General features: G+C 47.0%; 1 protein-coding gene across 12 annotated transcripts in view; it reads right to left on the bottom strand.

Annotated features, from left to right (window-relative positions):
* LOC100881898 (uncharacterized) overlaps positions 1–18,569 on the bottom strand; it is an 88,364-nt gene that overhangs the window by 2,184 nt on the left and 67,611 nt on the right. For 6 of the 12 annotated variants that reach the window (XM_076534390.1, XM_076534392.1, XM_076534389.1 and 3 more), the window contains 5 exons: positions 10,940–11,396; positions 10,355–10,585; positions 5,739–5,864; positions 2,440–2,631; positions 495–794 (listed from right to left, as the gene is read on the bottom strand). In XM_076534390.1, the coding sequence (XP_076390505.1) occupies positions 495–794; positions 2,440–2,631; positions 5,739–5,864; positions 10,355–10,585; positions 10,940–11,099 (1,009 nt within the window). In that variant the 5' untranslated portion in view covers positions 11,100–11,396. Of the gene's footprint in view, positions 1–494; positions 795–2,439; positions 2,632–5,738; positions 5,865–10,354; positions 10,586–10,939; positions 11,397–12,221; positions 12,646–12,670; positions 13,217–16,700; positions 16,840–18,569 lie in introns of those variants that run through there. The other 6 variants (XM_076534396.1, XM_076534397.1, XM_076534395.1 and 3 more) reach the window with 6 other exon arrangements.

Raw genomic sequence — 18,569 nt, 5'->3', positions numbered from 1 at the left:
CCGCCACTGACCTTCCGCGTCAGTCACGTGACTTGGTCATCGAGTAACGCCGAATCAGCAGGTTTTTTACTATTACTATCGTGCGTACGCGCTTCCTGCAAAAAAATATAGGTCACGGCGTTCCCGCGCATCCTGCGACCCATTCATCGAGCCCGCGCTGCGCACCACTTTGAGTTTTAAACTCTCGTATCTTGGGAACCGATTCACGTATCAACTCGAAACAAAATGTCTCGCTCGGAGCATACCCTCCCCTAACTTCTCGATACATTCGGTGCTAAACTTGTTCGGTCTTTCGGGGTCAAAGTTAACTGTACTCCAACTAATCGTCTTCTCGTTCGAATCGAAATCTAAAGCCAACTTCAAAAGATATCTGAACGAATCAGCGAGTTAATAAACTTGAGAATAAGGTAAAAATTTGCGAGAGTAGCAAAGATTGGGACCTTGAAAGGGGAAACTAGAAGCAACTAATCGAGAAAAGGAGGCAGAAGACTTACGGGAAGATACCGCTGAGAACGCATCCTGCTGTGCCGTGGATCCCGCACCGGTACCGGAAGTGACAGTGGATTCCGCTGTGGAATCGGGCGCCGTCGGTGTGTTCATAGACGCGGTGCCCGCGAAAGACGCCAATGACGATGACGGCGGGGGTGGTGGTGGAGGTGGAGGTGGCGGTGGCGGGGGTGGGAACGACGCCTGTGCCGCGCACGACGACAAAGGCCCAGGAAGGTAACCGGCGTAACCAGCCGTGCTCCCGTATCCCCATGAATTACTTGCAGCCAGACCAAACTGGGACATGTCTGAAGAGATTGTGCTCGTTTGTGCATCAACATCGCAATCCTTCCATTCTTTCGTTTTATGCGCGACCGCTTCAATTGTTACAATTACAATCGAGCCCGTAACACGAGTATCATATTACTATGGCGCATAAGGTTTTTTCGTCGCGTTCGATTTTCCAAAACAGCGTACGTCAAAGCAGAAGCAAGCTCGAGTAACTGAAGAACATCCTCCGCTCGGAGAACGTAAACCCAAAATCTGTTTCCGTAAACAGAGCGAAGCGCAAGGACGATTACATGCCACAGCCAAACGTAAAAATGCAACAGAAGGAAAAGCGAGAGAAGAACGAGAGGGAAATAACGTCGCGTTATTACTCGATCCAAATCACTTTTACCGATGTACATACGCTATAATCGAGCTTCTTTTACGCCCTTCGAGAGGTGGATTTATTTTTGCGGCGCATAGGCCGCATCCCCCGATAGATTTTCCAATGAGTTACGGGGTTGAAGGTAGAAAGGTCGAGAGCACGGTTTGCGAAGAGGGGTGCAGCCGGACAGAAAACGGAGGGAGGGCACGAGATCAAAGGGTTGGTCATCCCCGCGTAGCTCTGGCCAACTCAAATAACCGTGGCATCCCTCGAGCAGCGCCACTGGGCCGTCGTCGGCGACAGCCTAACCCTAAATAGTGCAAGCTAGCATGCTTTCAGCTCGTTCGTCCAATTTTCATCCTCCTGATATCGCGACGTAAGGAGAACCTTTGATTAACGCGACGCTAATTCGACACCGAACGATTTGCCGACCAAACAATTATCGCGTAAAAACCCTCGCGCCGGTCATATTTTATCGGCGACGAACAACGAAACGCGTTAATCAACTAACGATATTCCGATAGATACCGCGAAATTCGTGGCAAAGATGCTCCGGAGACCACGTTCATCGGCAAAATCAAGACACGCGAAGGCGAATTATCGATGTCCGATGCGGTGAAAAAAAGTTAATAAAGGAAATACCAGACATGCTTGATACTTTATCGGGGAATTTTCCGCGTCATCGTGTTCGGAACCGTCGGTGACTCATTAAATCTATTCCCTCTCGAATATTTTCCTCGGTGGATTTCTAGAGCGGGAAGATAATCAATGGCTAACGCGGTGATTTCTCGCGAGAAAAAGCGGCGTTTCCATAAAAGACAGGACGTTGATTCGTGCCGAAAACGAACGAGGAAACTGTAAGCGCGATGTTTCGGCTACGAATTCGCGAATCCGGTTGCAAACGTACAGCGAAAGCGGGGGTTAGGCAAGCATAAAACGACGTACCAACCCCCCTTCAACGAGCTCGCCGCTCTCGTGGCAACCCCTTTAATATAATATTTAATCTAGCTTTGAACAGGCTTGCGGTTTCCGCCTCTGGAGTCGAGAAGCTAGCTACCAAGCCTAAAGCCCTCCGCCTATATCCAACGGAGGCCAACAGTGTCTGCTTGGAAATATTCCCAGCTTCCGCGCTAGAGAAAACGCTTCTTACGATATCAGAAATGAAATTTCTAGAGCGGACATCGACCTCCTCGTGTCGCGTGAATTAATTCGATCGTACAAAAATATGTCGAGCACGATGCATTGCCAAAGCCCAAGAAACATAGCGTTCATCATGCAGAATAAGGGGATTTGGTACTTACTTTGACAGTTTCCAGGCATCGTGTGCCTGAACGAGGACAACGGGTTTCGTGGCTGCAACGGATTCGATAACGGTTGAAGATTCGGCAAGGGTTGCAGAGGATCCACTAAAGGGGATGCGAAAAATGGTCCACCCCTCTGGGAAGCGAACGCGAACGCGTGGAATTGCTGTTGCTGCCCTAAAAGAGACAACACTGCGATCAACCGTGCGCCTGTCCACTGGACTTCCGGTACCCGCATCAAACAATTTTTTGCCAATTTCATCGAGCGAATTAACAATCGTTCGATCGTTTCGCGACGTTCCCCGCGATCAAGATTCAATCGTGGCCAGAATCCCACCGCTAATTTTATAACCGTCGTCCGATCGGCACCGAGTACCCAGCGGATCGCGGCCGAACCTCTCAAAAAGTCCACTAATTCTCGCAGTTTCGAAGGATCGACTTTTATTTCCCCAGGCAACCGGTTCCCTGTCGGACGCACCGAGTGTCCAGCTCCTCCTACGGTCGCATGCTGGCTAACATTCACGAACGGTTGAAACTAAACGACGAACAGAGTGTAGAAACGGATAGAGAAAGAGAGGACGAGGGAAGAAGAGACACGTCGAGGCACCGATTCATTTTATTTCCCGGGTACGGTGTCGCCAACCCAATTAAAGACGTCCCAACAGGCGACCGTCCTATCTGACGAGGCTACCGTCCACCCCAGCAGTTGGTTAGGTTAGGTTAGGCCAGTCTGCCCCATACGTGGAGGTGGCTCGAGCTTCCCTACAACCCCCGTGAACCGTCGAAATCTACGAACCAACGCATACACCGACACGGAAGGCACACCGGAGACCGAAACCAGGAGGGACCGACGAGGAGGACGACGGAGAGAGGAGAGGAACTACTGCTGACCCCCCACCGTACCGATAATCCAATCGAAGCCCTAATTCGAACTCGGCAACCCGAAATTCCCGCCGGTTTGCTGAATAGGGTACGCTTGCTCGATCCTGGGCACACAATGGGGACGCGACGATGGAATACGGACCGGCAACCGAACTAACGAGATCAACCCGGTAAACGACCGGCGATTCCTACGTTTCCTACACGACCCTTCAAGAAATTTCTCCTCTCGACCGCTGCTCTCGAACCGAGTCATCAAGAATCCTAGCGATACGTAAAGTCCTACGAGCAAATATTCCATTCGAAAATCAACGGAAGAACTTTTCGAGCTCAGAAAGGAGTCGGACCTTCTCCAGACTCGTTACTATCGATTTCATTGGACACCCCTTTACGCGTGCAGGGTGACTGCCAGGGAATTTCTCGAGAGTTACCAGCTGGCAACGACAGCTCCTCATTTCGTTCAGTCGCCCCCAATCTACCCCGTCGACACACCGTAGACGCTATGTGGCCGGCCATTTTCGAGCTTTTCTAACAAAAGCGGATCGTTCGGCGGCCCCCCGATGGAAGCCCGGATTTCGGGGGTTTTCAACTTCCGCCAGAGGCGTCCGTGAGCTACATCTCTCTCGATCAATTTCCTTAGCCCTGCATCCTCTTTCTGCGGCGGCCACCTTTGGCTACGGGACGAGGGTAGAATGTGTAATGAATTGCTTGTTTAATTAATTACGACCCTCGAACGACGCCCGTTCCGTCGTTCTCGAGTTTGGATGAGCCACCGCCGTTCGATTCGACAACGCGTTCCTTCCGAGGCCCGTGTCTCCCTACCGAATACAATTCATACGATTGATTTATTGCTTGTTGTTTGGGAAAGAAAGGGTCGTAATTCACCGACTCCTCTCGTGTCGGAAAAAACGAGATACCGGAATAAGGGATAGATTGCTAGTTCGTGTTACGAACAAATCAAACTCGAGCTTAGTGGACAAATTTTTCATGAATGTAATTTTCAAACTCGAAGATACTTTGTTTTTAATGGACCAGTTTCTTCGAATGATCGCAGTGGAATTAGTTGTCGAGACTCGGAGGATGTGAGCGTAATAAAATTAGGGAGCGTGTCAAAGACGAGGAAGCGGCCGGTTTAAAGAAACGCCGATCGACCACCCGCAACTCGTAGCCCTTTCATCTTCTGCCGCTTCCCTTCGAGTCCCTTTGGCGGGGAAAACATTTGTTTTCGTAGAAGATGTAACGCGCCGCGCATTTTAAAATATCTTCCCCGTCTTTGAAATATCTTTCGCCCCGCGTTTTATCATTCCATAATCGATCATCGCTCGTAGAAATCAAACTCGTTTCTATCTTCCGTCATATTGTACGGCGATAAACCGTACGTGCACTTTCGTCGAACGTAAAGCGCACTTTGAAGTTCACGTATTCGGGTTATTTTACGATGAAAATTTCGTGGGTGGTCCGAACAGATGAGCGGATGTGGTTGCAATCTGCCAAGATCTATCTCTGCCGCGCGGACTGGCACAATGTATTAAACGAGATATTTTTGACGGATAAAGAGCACGACGAAATGATCGATAAATAATTTTTTAGACAAACTCGAAGGTAATCTGAAATTGTTCCTATGCAAATTGAGACGATAATTAGTCTGGAGCAAATGAAACTCTCTCCGCGACGTTCGAAGAAATAAAAAGACGAGTCGAAAGATTTTCAACGAAATTATGAGACCCTAATCGATTAAATAAATAGCGTTCAAAGCAGAATGCTTCGCGTAAACTTCGTAGCGAACAGACAGTAAATTTCGATCCTCCCCGAGAACACAATGGCAACGCGAAGAGGGAGGTTTTCGAGGGTATAGTTGCTGATTCGTGGAAAGCTCGCGTCGTCTAGGAAGCTTGCGACCCACGGAATAACCGGTGCACTCGGTAATTGTATGTTCGAGGCGATGGCGTAAGGGTAAGGAGAAACCGGTGGCCGGTTTCCGAGACACGAGCCGGGAAACTTTGTAGGCGTCGCACAATATCTCCGCGGCTAAACAGCCGCAGCCCTTTATCAATGTTATGGCGGCCGGCCGTGGTTATAAATAATGGCAATTGCGCGAAACTTAGCTTGGCGAGCTAACGGCCCACCGCACCGGCTCCGGGCCATTTCAAACTTGCGGCTTTGAATGCCTTCTGTCGACGATAACACCCGCACTCCACGATTTACTGGCTTAAGAAAATATCGAAAGAATAATAGCTCATTCGGTGGACGATCAATTCTCGAGGAACTAAATTGCCTAACGCGATCTACACGTTACTACTACTCGCGATAACGAGAAAATATGCAACGCTCGGTGTAATATTTTTAACGAACGAATCTTTATCGAACTTAGCGCTAAGAAAAGTATAATACAAATAATAAGTAAGAACAGTAATGCTTACAGTGATACTCACTGGTCTTGGATCGCGGTTCTCTCGGGCCATCGACGGTTACTTTGATCGCCTTGGTGTAGGTAGCGACCTGCGGCGGCGTGGTGGACACGGTGATCGTCAACGTGAAACTCTTCCCTGAAACAGGACGCAGAGGAAAATGTTACTTAGATTTTTCGTCGGATCACCGTCGATTGAAACGGCGCCGGAAGTTCGCAAACGTGGTTAGCCGGCTGAAACTCGGTGGTAACCGAATTAACCGTCGGTAATGTATCGAGGGCGTCGTTGACGGTGACGGTGGCCAGCCAACGCGACCGAATCATGGGGGTTGACTGCGTTAAGTTATGTTAAAAAGCCTATTAAACGCGTTATCCCGAAAAACAGCCCTCGTTAACTGTATTTTCACGGATTTCGAGGTCGGTACCTTTCAAAGGAAATTTTAACCAGATTTTACCCGCTTTATTGTACGCTTTACGTATACTTTTTGTGTTTCGATACGGCCGACAATGCGAGCGTAGCTTTCGGACAGATCCGTCATCGATGAACGTCGACGATCGACGCAGGAAGTTGCTTCGAAACGAAGAAAGGGATGTTTCGATGAAAGGCTCGTTAAAGAGGGGACAATGTTGCGTGAAAAAAAAACGACGCCACGCGGAACACAGTGGTTGCACGCGCAGAGGTTCACCGCAATTCCACGTACACCCTCTTTCACTCTTTCTCTCGTCCCCATCGTTTCTCACCCCGAGTGGATCGCTGATCGCGTGGCTTTCTCTGTCTCGCCCTTTCTGATACAACGAACGTGTCGAAAAATGAACGGGTGTTGTGTTCGACGCGTTCGGATAATTTGTATCGCCCTGTCGAATCGATTGCCTCTTTTTTCACACTTGCACTTTCAAAACAGGGGTGAAAACCAGAGAAATCGGACACGGTACAACGCGATATTACCAGTTTATGGCTTTTAAAAGCGATTAAACGAAAAATAACAAACGCGTTGATAGTCGCACAAATCACGGACACTACGAGTTTAAAAAAGTTTACCAGCCCTTCAAAATTTCAGCTACAAAAATGAATTGTGGAAAACTTGTATTCTCGAGAAATTTCGAGGCATGAGTTCTAAACGAATCTTAACCTCCTGGAGGTTTACGAGGTTAGAAAGAAAGAAACAAAAGGGAGAACGCACGAAGGGGGCGGGGGAATAATGGCGAGTGTCGAGCGTGGCCACACGGTGGTTCACCACGCGAGCTTCTCGTTTTCCAGTAGGGGATCCCGTCAGTTTATCGCAAGTCACGGCATCCACCATGGTCTAACCTGGCAAACCTTTTCACCTATTGAGGGAGTTGGTGGTTCCACAGTTACCTACCTACACGTAGGTATCACCCTCGGTGCCAGTCGCCGTGGAACCATTAAAAGTCGTCCGAGCAGACCATCCCTTTTCTACCCTCGTGCTTTCCTCGCTTTTCTCCGCGTAATTTTTGCCGAAAGAGACTCGTTCTTCCAATCCTGACATCGTGTCATTTTCAAGTTTAACCCTTTCCTACCGTTTCTTTCGGTTATTTAATTACCGTTTCGTGCTGCCTATCGATGGCCCCGCGACCAGTTAATATTTCAATTCTTGTATAATTACAAACATTTTCGACCGGATGAAAGAGCAGAAATCGAACGCTTTTATTTTTGTAATTTATACACATTATACAAATGATTTGTCGGGAGGAAGAAACGCGACGACAGTTCATCCTGACCATAATCAATTCGTTGTCAGCGCACAATAGCGCATTTGCGATTCGTTTGGGGAAAATTGAAATTAATTAATTGGCTCGACAACGGGCCAGCGACAGTCTACCCCGTGCATAGACCAGTGTGTACACGTGCCGATCCACATTTTCCCAGAGAATCGTATGCTAACGAGCATTATCAGGAAATCGATCTCGATTCACTTCCGGCGTTATCTCTATTTTCAGTCGCACCTGCTGCTAAATCAATTCGTACTCTTAATGTTCCTCCGCCCTGCGCATTGCTCTTTTCATACTCTAGACACCGTAAGATATTTAGAATAACGTAAAGATAGGAGGAACCTGGGTAGAGCCAGAAAGGCAATAAAAAATTCGAGACACTACGATATGTTATTATGCCATTTTTAACGTAATACTATTTGCGTTTCGTCGAATAATTGTAACTTTGACTCGGCACGAAAGGTAGAGCGATATTCGAGAGCGCACGATCCAACATTTTCGCGTGGAAACCACTCAAAAGTGCTCATGGTTCGAGCAAAACCAAGCACGTTAGTCGAGAGCTTTGTAATATCGATGATAAGCTATGGCCTCGTTTCTGCACGTTCATCTGTAATGCCAGCTTCATCGTGGCAAAGTCTACCCCGAAGGTAGTGGATCGTTTCCACCCCCTTCAACCCTAAGCCCTATAACGAGATAGATCATTTAGGCGCTTATAGTTTCAGCCCGTGGCAGACGGGTATCCTTCAACTTTGCTCTCGCGACTAAATCTAAATCTAGCGACGGGATCGCGTTCAACCTCCCGAAATAATTTCTACGCTGATATATCTGCTCTTGCGCGTTAACAACTACGGAAATTATTCCTATAAACGAGGAATTAGTAGGAACACAATGTCGCATTTTCGAAGAAATAAATTACATCGGCCGTATTTGAGAGCGAATCCTTCCGACACGTGCATGCACAGAAATGTTTTCGAGTTCGACAAACGAAAGGATCATTAAGGATTCGCTAGAGTTCGGTTCCCAGAGAATATTCAAGAAGCCCAGGGCGTCGCAGGAATCCTGACGAGAGACACTTCTCTTACGTTCTTCATCCTAGCTTATGTTAATTCCACGCTCGACGAAAACAATTGAGAGCTAATCCCAGACAAATGACTGACGCGCTTCTAGGGGAGGGATCCACCCTTCACCCTCGGATAGAAAATTCAGGTATTTCATGATTTCCGAACGTTCTCCCTCTTGTAACCCTAACTCTCCGTCCTCTTTCAATTTTGTTCGACCCTCTGCGTCGCGACGCATTCGATAGAACGTCCGTGCAAAATTCCTGTTCGAGAACCGGCTTCGAATAAAATTATCGTATGAAACCATACGTTCTCAAGAGCTTTTCTGATCGAAAAGAAATATTTCAGATATCGATATCATGCCGCATTCTTAAGGGGGTGTTCCAGTAGGACGCGACTATTTTTAGCGATTAGTCAAGAATTTTTTTCAATAACTGATTAACACATTTCAGTCCTGAAACTTTTCTCGTTTATTTGTCTATGTTTAGGTATATAAAAAATAATTTTTTCGAAGTGGAGTTATGTGCAGTTAGACGGCTGAGATCTTCTACAATGTTAGCCCCTCGAGAAAAGCTACCAACTAGTCACCATGTTTGTTGCCCTCCAGTTGGTCCGCAGTTACAAAATCGAAAGGATTGTTAAAATATATGATTATGGCTATCGCCCCTACCTCAGGTTTGAATAGTTTTAACAGCTTTCAAAGTGGTGCAAATTTTAATATTGAATGTGTTATTTTGGCACATTTTTTCGTGACTTTCTATGCTGCAAAGTTTAAACAAACTAATATTTATGTATACCTGTGGTAGGGACATTCACGCATCTGCTAAACATGTATGTATAAGCTGAACCCTATTGGTCAAATCATTTTTGAGAAATCATGGTGACTAGTTGGGTAGCTTCTCTCGAGGGGCTAACATTGTAGAAGATCTCAGCCGTCTAACTGTACATAACTCCACTTCGAAAAAATTATTTTTTATATACCTAAACATAGACAAATAAACGAGAAAAGTTTCAGGACTGAAATGTGTTAATCAGTTATTGAAAAAAATTCTTGACTAACCGCTAAAAATAGTCGCGTCATACTGGAATACCCCCTTAATGACAGAATTAAGAAATTACTGCAATAACGATAAGTTTAGCGTCATTTAAAACTAGGTCGCGAGCAAGCTACAAATCTTGCGGAGAGCACGAGTTCGAAAGACGAGGTAAGACAACCGACCTAATAACGTTAATTAAAATCTAACTGAAACCTCAATTAATATCAGCCCTGTTCCGAGGGGCGTCGCCTTCTTCGACCCGTGCCTCGTCCTTTTCTCGGGAACGAGCCCGTTCTCGACGAAGGAAAGTAAAGAGAGGAGGTTGCTAGCTAGAGTTGCGGACAAATAAAACCCATTACCCACTCCAAGACGTCGTCTTCTCCTCGAATCTACTCTCTTACACGGCAACCCCTGTGAAACGTCCAATTTCGACCCCCTCCTACGCGTCGCAACCTACCAACACTTTTCGCGAAGGAACAAGGAAAAACAAGGGTGTCTCGAGACGACCACGACCTACCCTTACTATAGCCGAATTCTTTGACGAACCTTCCCCGACGTCGTTTCACCCCAAGCAGCCTTTTCTTCCACGAGGTTGGTCTGTCAACCTCGAGATCAACGACTTTGCACAGTTTCGTGAATGAAGAAAGGGGAGGAAATGTCGTCGGGTAATTTCGAGTTTGACTCAACCTGTTTGATACTCCGAGTTTCGCGGGACTTTCAGAATTTCAATATGGGCCAACGAAAATGTAGAAGCGTTTGAAAGAGACACGTGATACTTGGCTTTTAAATGGGAGAAGACTCACCTCTTCCGCTTCTTCCGACGAACCTCAAATCGTTGAACTTGGCAACTTGATTCTTCATCAGCGCGGTGGAATTTCTTAACTCGGCACAGCAGTTCTCGTCGTTGCCAGCACGAACGGTCACCAAAGTGCCATCGCCTACCTCGCCAAGGGCTACGACCTTGAACGCTACCGGAAGGGTCTTGTTCGACCTCCAGTGCGCTGGGAGAACGGTGCAGACCAAGTGGGGTGAACCTGCAACACAAATTTTGTCCACGTATATTACTTCAAGGTGCAACAATTAATTTCTAATAACACCCGTTTCCCGATTTTCTCATTTCATTTCAAACTTAACTATAATGTATGAACCTACAAAAATTTACTGGAGTATCTGACGACACTTGACAAATATTAATACGATCCCAACAGTTTAACATCAAATGAAGAATTTGCCAAATGAGTCCACAATTTTGGCACGCAAGAAGCGCTATCGATACTTCATTAATTTCTATCGATACACAACTTCTGATTTTTCTTACAAAATGAATCTGACTCGATAAAAAAATGACTACTATCTATAGAAGAAAATGAAATTGAAGGAATTCGCACCTGTTCGGACCAGTTCTCCAGGATGCTCGCTTACAAAATCGCCGAGAGTCCTTTCCGCCAGGATATCGCTGGTCATCTTGGTGTAGGCATCGGTCAGAGGAGAAACGCCCGACTCCGGCGATGCGGCAGCGCCAGGAGTCGAGGCTTCTGTCAACTGCATTCTGCCGCTGGCTTCACCGCTTCCGCTGCCGGAACTCGCTGTTCCACAGCTGGACTCGTTGCTGGACCCCCTCACCGTGCCAGCGTTACTTCCGGATACCGTGCTTCCTGTTTACCAATCTCTTTCCGAACACCTCCTTCTCCCTTGTCCTTAAGAACTAACGGTCCAAGACTTTAAGTCCGATCTCTTCGACTCGACGAATCTTCGAAAGGTTATACTCTTAGCTAATGAAATTTCGGGAATCTTTCTTCCTAAGCATCTTCGCAGCTACGAAAAACGGTCCTCCCCCGAATCCACCTGTAACCGACAAAAAATGGACAATTGGTCAGAGGGCGCAGAAGGTAACGGATCCGAGAGAACGGAAGAGCGACCTGTCCAACCGGAAGCAGGGTCAACAATTGATTCAGCTAGCCGTTAGGAAGGGTTGGTCCCAGGAGACGGTCCGAATGGCAGGCGACGGCACCCCGAGTTCCGTCGCCGACGCGACCAACCCTTCCGTAGCTTCTAATCCATTTAACGAGGGTTCGCAAGGTCCTTTATCTCGCGAGAGGAGCCATTTAACAAAGTCGGCGGTGGGTCGAAAACGACCGGCTGATCGGGACGGGGTTGAACGGAAAGAGGAACGCGGAAGACGCGGAAACGGCGGAAAAGAGGAGGTTGACAGAGGCGGACAGAAACGATTCGCACACTTTTCAAGCGGGTCGGCCAGTGACGTCACCGTTCATTCAGTAATTTTTGCGCACGTCACCGGGGCTGACACACCGGATCCAGGTGGTGTTCCAGGAGGGGTTGGACCGTTCCGCGCCGTGGTGGGGACGGAAAAAATAGGGGAAAAAGAACGCCCGCCGGTAGCCAACCCCCCACACGGATATCCAACCAACCCCTACGCACGTACAACCGCCGCGTGTCAAAGTGCACGTGGTACCGTTACCACGTTGCGTTCCGTCAATGCCAACCGCGTAACGCAGGATCGAAGATTCCCGCGAAGCCAGACGGGATCGGCTTTCAATCGGAAACTCGAAACGTTCGGACACTTGGACACGTACGCTGATCATTCGACCGCGTAAGCGTTTGATTGGAGAGTGCGAACGACGATCGACCAACCGAATTCCTGTCAATTACCATTGATGACGGTCCCCGCTGATGTTCCTCCGATCGAACGTCCTGAGCCGGGATTTCCAAGAGGAACTCCGACGACTTTCGAACGCGACAACGGAACTGGCTCGTCGAAAGAAATTTTAGGGGCTTCGAGAAAGAAGGAACGACACGGCTACGGATAAGATTCTCGCTTAACTTCGCATTCAAATCTCTTACTGAGCGCGAGGCTGTTCGCACTTCCGCCAAAAATCTTCTTCCTCGCTTTGAAAATTTGATCGCGGTTGCTTCGAGATCGATTAAAAGATCAAGATGACTCGCATAGGTTATCTCGACGAAGTTGTCGATTTTCTCGATAAGAATAATTCACAAGATTCTGCGGATCAAGAGGTTCTCGATTTGTCGTTCTCCCTCCGCGCAACTAGTAGGAGGATTTTTAACGACAGGCATAGAATTCCACTGAAAGGTGCACTCACTCGCAGACCGCGTTCACCATTGTAACCGACGGGCTACCGATGCCACTCTTTACCGCACAAAATCACTCGGATCGAATGTTATTGTTCGGCGCCTCGAAGAGACCGGTTCGAACAAATCCTTTCGTGTCACCGATTCGACGACGCGTCTCGATCGTTTCTTTCACCAAAGTAACACATCGGAGGACACCGCGAAAATCCTCGAGAGTAAGGCGCTCGCGAGAAGCTCGCAACGTAGGTCCCGGAATCTTGCGGATTTACCGAGAGACCGAGAAGAGGTTTCGGTGTTTTGATGGGTCGAGGCAGTCTCTCGAAATATACCCGTTGGGGCCACTAACTATAATTTCGGCGGTTCGTGTGAGGCAACAGCCGTTGACGCACTGGTCCATGCCAACACACGCAGCATCCCTTTCCCCTTTCCTGGTTTCTCTCACACCCCTCTGTCACCCCACTCTTTCTCATCTGCTCCTCTCTCTCCTATCCTCGTCGCCTTTCTCCGTCGTTCACTTTGCCTCTGGGTTCTCTCTCTTTTCGTCCCTCGTTCTCGGCTCGGTTCGCTCCTCTTTCTCGCTCTCCTTCGTTCCTCTTTATCGCTTTATCTCCCACCGGACCGCTAACCCTCGCCTACCCTCTCTCTTTTCCCCCTGTTCGACCCTTTTGCGGTGTGGAGAGCTCGCGTGCGTCTGACGGACCACCCCGTCGCTCCGGGGCGGACCTCGGCTTTCGATCGATTTATCGAACGCGATTCACGCGCAATTTTTTTCTTCTCATTCTTTTTAGTCGACTTCTTCTCGGCTCGAAATTCGCGGCTTCGGGGACATCTCGTAACGAGCGCGCCGTTTATGTTTAATTAGTCGCCAGACCAGAACGAAAGTTAATGAGGAGACGACATCGCGTGCGTCATCATTGTTCTCGCGTGTTTGCAGCCCGCCAATTGTTTACGCATCGATATGAACTCCCGGAGCGATTTAATATCGAGTGACGCCGACGATGCGCCGTGTTTCGAACGAGATCGTTCGTGTTTTTTGGCGCCTAATTGGCTGAAAGTGCCAGAGAAACGATTGTTACGCGTTCGTTTCGTCGGAAACCAAACTGTTTCGGAGTACGACGTTAAAATTTTACAAAGGAGAGAAGTACTATGCGATTCTGCAATAGGAAGCATTCTTATGAAATCACTGACATTTACTATAAAGATCGTACACGTCGACAGAAGAGCAGTATCAAAGAAACATGGAGAGGATTCGAACGAGAAGTTCATTGAAAAGCAAACGATGAAAGATCGGCGGATTAACGAGAGTTAGGGGAAGAATTGTATCGTAGATTCAGGAGGAAAGTATCGATCTTTCGAGCAGAAATCGGCGTGTCATCGTACGTGTGTTTGCCTGCCGGCAAGTCCGCGAACGGTCGGCTATCGTCAGGATATATTCGCACAGGAAATGGGTAGTTCGATTGTTTGCACGTTCGTACAAACAGTGCAGCTGCGAGGATGCGCTCGGCGGTTCTCTCTGTTTGATTTTCGAAAGTGAACCTCCCATTGTAACGTATGTCGGCACGGTTGTATACCGGCCAGATCTGTCTGCCGATTTCAATCGAATCGACGAAAGAATCGGAAGAATACTTGCAAGAAACATCCACGAAAAATTCGATTGCCTTTGATCGAGGCTCTTCTCGGCTTTCAGATATCGGCACTGCAATATAACAGTACTTGGAACGCGATTAGACCTCGTATATTTTTACTAAATAGGGGTAGAGAACCCACTCGAACAAAATTAGTATGTATAATTGTACAAAGGGTATTCGCTTTGCTCCTCGTTATACTAACAGCCTACCTTCAGTCCCTATCGCTTGGGACACACATTCTGTGTATAAAGAATTATTAGTTAAAAATAAACGCATAACAATAGTTCCAAGAATTATTAAAATAATATTGAATAATAAAATTTGAAAAACTGAATGTGTCCGTTTAAGGTCGGTGATATAAACGATTTCGCGAAAATGGAGGGAATAAATTTCAGGAATGGAGGAATCGTTAGGCCTGGCGCCGCGGTAGCCCTGCAATCTGTCGTTTATTTGAATAACAGGAGGCAACGAGGTCCTGCGCGAATGAATCGCGAGCGAGCAGTTGAAGTAGCGGCGAACGATCGTCGACGAGACGGTGACAAACAGCGATACGCTGGAAACGTGGAAACTGGACGGCCGTCGTCGTATTGACAAACGACCTAACGCCCGTGTGGACCGTTGCGTTCGACGAGATTCGAATTATCTCTGTTCGAGCCTGTCAATGCAAATGCCATACCTACATTCAATTACCGCTCGTCACGCTCCGATCAGCGCGCGAACGGGTAACCGCGGAATATTCCCGCTAGGATTCTTTCCAATTCACCTTAACTTGTTATTCGACAAAATATACGATTTCGAAAAATTTAACAATTATACGGGATGATGTAGAAGAGTAGAAAGAATTTTACAAGAGGACTTACACCTCGTGAATTTTTTCTGGAATCTCCAATGCTAATAATTAAAATTCTTCGAGTTTGTAAGAGAAATCTTTGAAACCCCTCGTCGCTTCGAACGGGTCTATCAAGACCTGAACAATCAACGAAGATCGTTACACGAAATTCGAGGCTGATCGGCACTCGGAGATAATCGGTCAACCGATTACCAGCGATTTCGCAGTCCATACGGATCGTTGGATCAACCCGAGACACCGCACGAGAAGCAAACAAGCGGCAGTAATTAATGGCTTCGCTATTGATTAATAATCATTACTCAGAAGCGTTCATGGAGAAGTCAAGTTCGTGTCTGTGCTTCATTAGCGAGTATCACCTTCCGAGTATCGCTCAATTTACGATTTCTGATACCTAACTTCCCGATCGACGATTGATCCGGAAGATTATTTTCAGAGGAGAATCGCTGAAGATATCTAAGCAAACACGGTACGTGCGAACTGTGGAAGTCGAGTGGATAATAACGAGACTAATGGAAACGCAATCCGGAGCACGTGTCGTTAAAGGAAGCGAACGGAATCACGCACCGCGGTGCGATTCACCGAAAAACCGCGTTACGCGGCAATCGATTACTCGTGAAACGAGTACTCGATCGAACGACACATGGAAAACGAACGATTGAAACGTGAAAGAAGAGCGCGCCGCGCTGTTACGCGATATCGTCGCGTCTGACCAACGCCGTCTCGCTCCCCTTCGTATTCCAAACCATTATTCCCTGCAAATCTCCTATTCTGTCTAATCTCTTCGGACTGTACGTTCGAATTAAAAATTTAAATTATCGTTGACAAGTTTAGAGTCGCGTTGATCGGTGTATGTGGTCAGACACGTTATAATACAGATGGCTAACTTTTCTCGGATTTTAATTCAGTACGACGGAATTTCTCTTCTAATTTCTTTAAATAATGCGTAGTCTCGGTCACGACGGACAACGTGTCTGACTATACACGTCCATTTTCACTGATTCTCAAGTTAATAAATGAATGTAAACGAGGGACAATATCGAACAAACAAGTAATAGCGCGGTGGAACAACTGATTTACATTTTCCTGTAATATTTGTACGTTGTACGAAAGTGTAATGATCTTGCAAACAAAAAGGAAATCTCGAAAGGTCCTGAATTTTATCTATTTACAAGTGATTCTTGACCAACGTGTGTTACATCCGATCAACGCTTTCGTTGCTAAGAACATTTTTGGTTTATGTACCCCACGTAATAGTGGCATCGTTGATCCTATTTTGTCAGACATACCACATTCTATTTAACGATGTCCTCGACACGTTCGCGATAACCGCACCGCATCGGAAATGAATTATTAGGGCGGTAACTAAATTCGCGACCTCGAACATTCAAAGATCCGACGATTCACACTTTTCGATCGGGAAAAAATCACTGAAACAAGTGGAAAGGTGGCGAATTTAGTTGACAGGTAAGGATCGAGTTGTTCCAGCTGACGTAAGACGATTATCCCAAAGACACTCTACCACGAGTCCACTGAACGTCATAAACAATCGGGGTGCATTCTTACCGATATTCAGTTAAAATCGTGAAATTACGAGCGGAAAACGCACAAACGAATAACAAGACGAAACAGCGACACGTGTCACGGGGCGCGTAACGCGGAAAAAAGGAAAAAAGCTCGGCTCGCGTACCATGCGGTGGAGAGCGGACGCGCGTGCTTCGAAACCGATTCGTCGGTACGCTCGATTGGACAACAATACACGAAGAACGGTACCGGGGCACGAGCAGAAGCAGCAACAACAGCACAGCACCACCAGCAACCGTGCCGCGTGAATACTACACCACCCCCTCCCTCCTCTCACACCCCCGACAGATGGTTTCTTCTTCTCTCTGTTCCACGGAGGGTAGTTTCAGTCTAACGACCACGAACGCCCCACTGCTCGTTGCAATTCTCTCCCCTCCGTGCCGCCGATGCGATCCCTTCCCGTGGCCAAACACCCCTACCACGTGCCGCGACCACCCCTACCTTGTCGACGACGGGGGTCGTGCGTGGAACGAGTAGGGGCGCCCAACGACGGAACATGTGTAACACGCAGTCTTGATTACACGCGGCCTTGTAAAAATTATTATTATAGCCCGCGATCCTGTTACCCCTCTTCCCTTTCTCGTTCCAATTTTTTTTTTACTTTCGTTTTTTTCCTTTTTTACGCTGCTTGCACACGCGTCACTTGACCTTTGATCCTTCGTGATCGTTTCAGTGTCACGGTGAACGGGATTCGATTGTTTTTTCATTTCAATTCTTATCTAACGAGACGTAATTACGATCACGTAACTAAATCCTTTGAAAGTGTGCTTTCAGGGTTTTTATTTTAATTTCTGATATTGTGTTGCGACATTTTCTGAAGAAAATGAAGGGTTGCATGTGCGATATTTTCTTTCTGTCTCTGTGGAATACGATTGAACGAGCTTCCTTTGTTGCTCTTTTTATTGGAGACAAAAAGCAGAAATTAATTCTATCTTACGCAGATAGGATTGAATTCCCTTCGTACTCGTACTGATTTGATAAATAATATATAACGCAGTTCCTTTTGTTTCATGTTTTCCTGATAATTTGTACGGTTGTTGCACAATTTCAAGCGGAATAATGATTGGTTTCATAAATGTATCTCGTTAAAGAAACATTAAAACCAGATCACAGCGTTGATCAATCGAAACCACGTTAATTCCTGTGCATCCGATGAAAGGCAAAAAAAAATATCAGAATACCGTTCCATGCCAGTTGTTCGATGCGGCCACCGTTTGTCTGCTTCAGCAGCTCATCAGCCGACCCATTATTCGAATTATATTCCATGCGAGATTAAATAAATAACGCGTGAACCGAATAGCCGATCAGGAAGCAAACCGGTTACAAAACGTTCTGGTTATCTTTCGCAATTACGAGTATCGGTCTGTTTGCGAAAGAACTATAAAATAGATAAAAGATTTGACTGAATCGAGTGTGAGAATGAAATAAAAGGTGTCTCTGGGACACGCGGTTCCAAAGGCTCGATCCATGGGGCCAGTTTGCGACCGAGAGAGTACAAGCGGCTTCCCCGGTTTCTGGCCGAAGTGGGGCTAACCGCAGAATCGGAGGCAAGATGGCAAAAGTAAGTCGAGAGGGGCGGCGCTGTGGCCTGGCCAGCCCACTGGCGCATCATCGTTCTTCTCTTTCAGATTCTGGGCTAACATCTTTCAAGAATCCACGGTAACAAAAACATTAGACACCCCTTTCTCCTCTCATTCGTTTCCAAATTTCGACGCGAAAAATTGCAATCTTAACCCTCTGCGCTCGAGAGGCGCATCTTAGGCGCCAATAATTTAAAAGAAGCATTATTTAATTAATTCTATAATAGTGCTTATGTGATAAACATAGTGACATAGACAATAGTGGAAATTA

This window comes from Megachile rotundata, chromosome 8, assembly GCF_050947335.1.
Source record: "Megachile rotundata isolate GNS110a chromosome 8, iyMegRotu1, whole genome shotgun sequence".
In the NCBI taxonomy this organism is placed as follows: Eukaryota; Metazoa; Arthropoda; class Insecta; order Hymenoptera; family Megachilidae; genus Megachile; species Megachile rotundata.
This window is presented reverse-complemented; position numbering and strand designations above follow the sequence as displayed.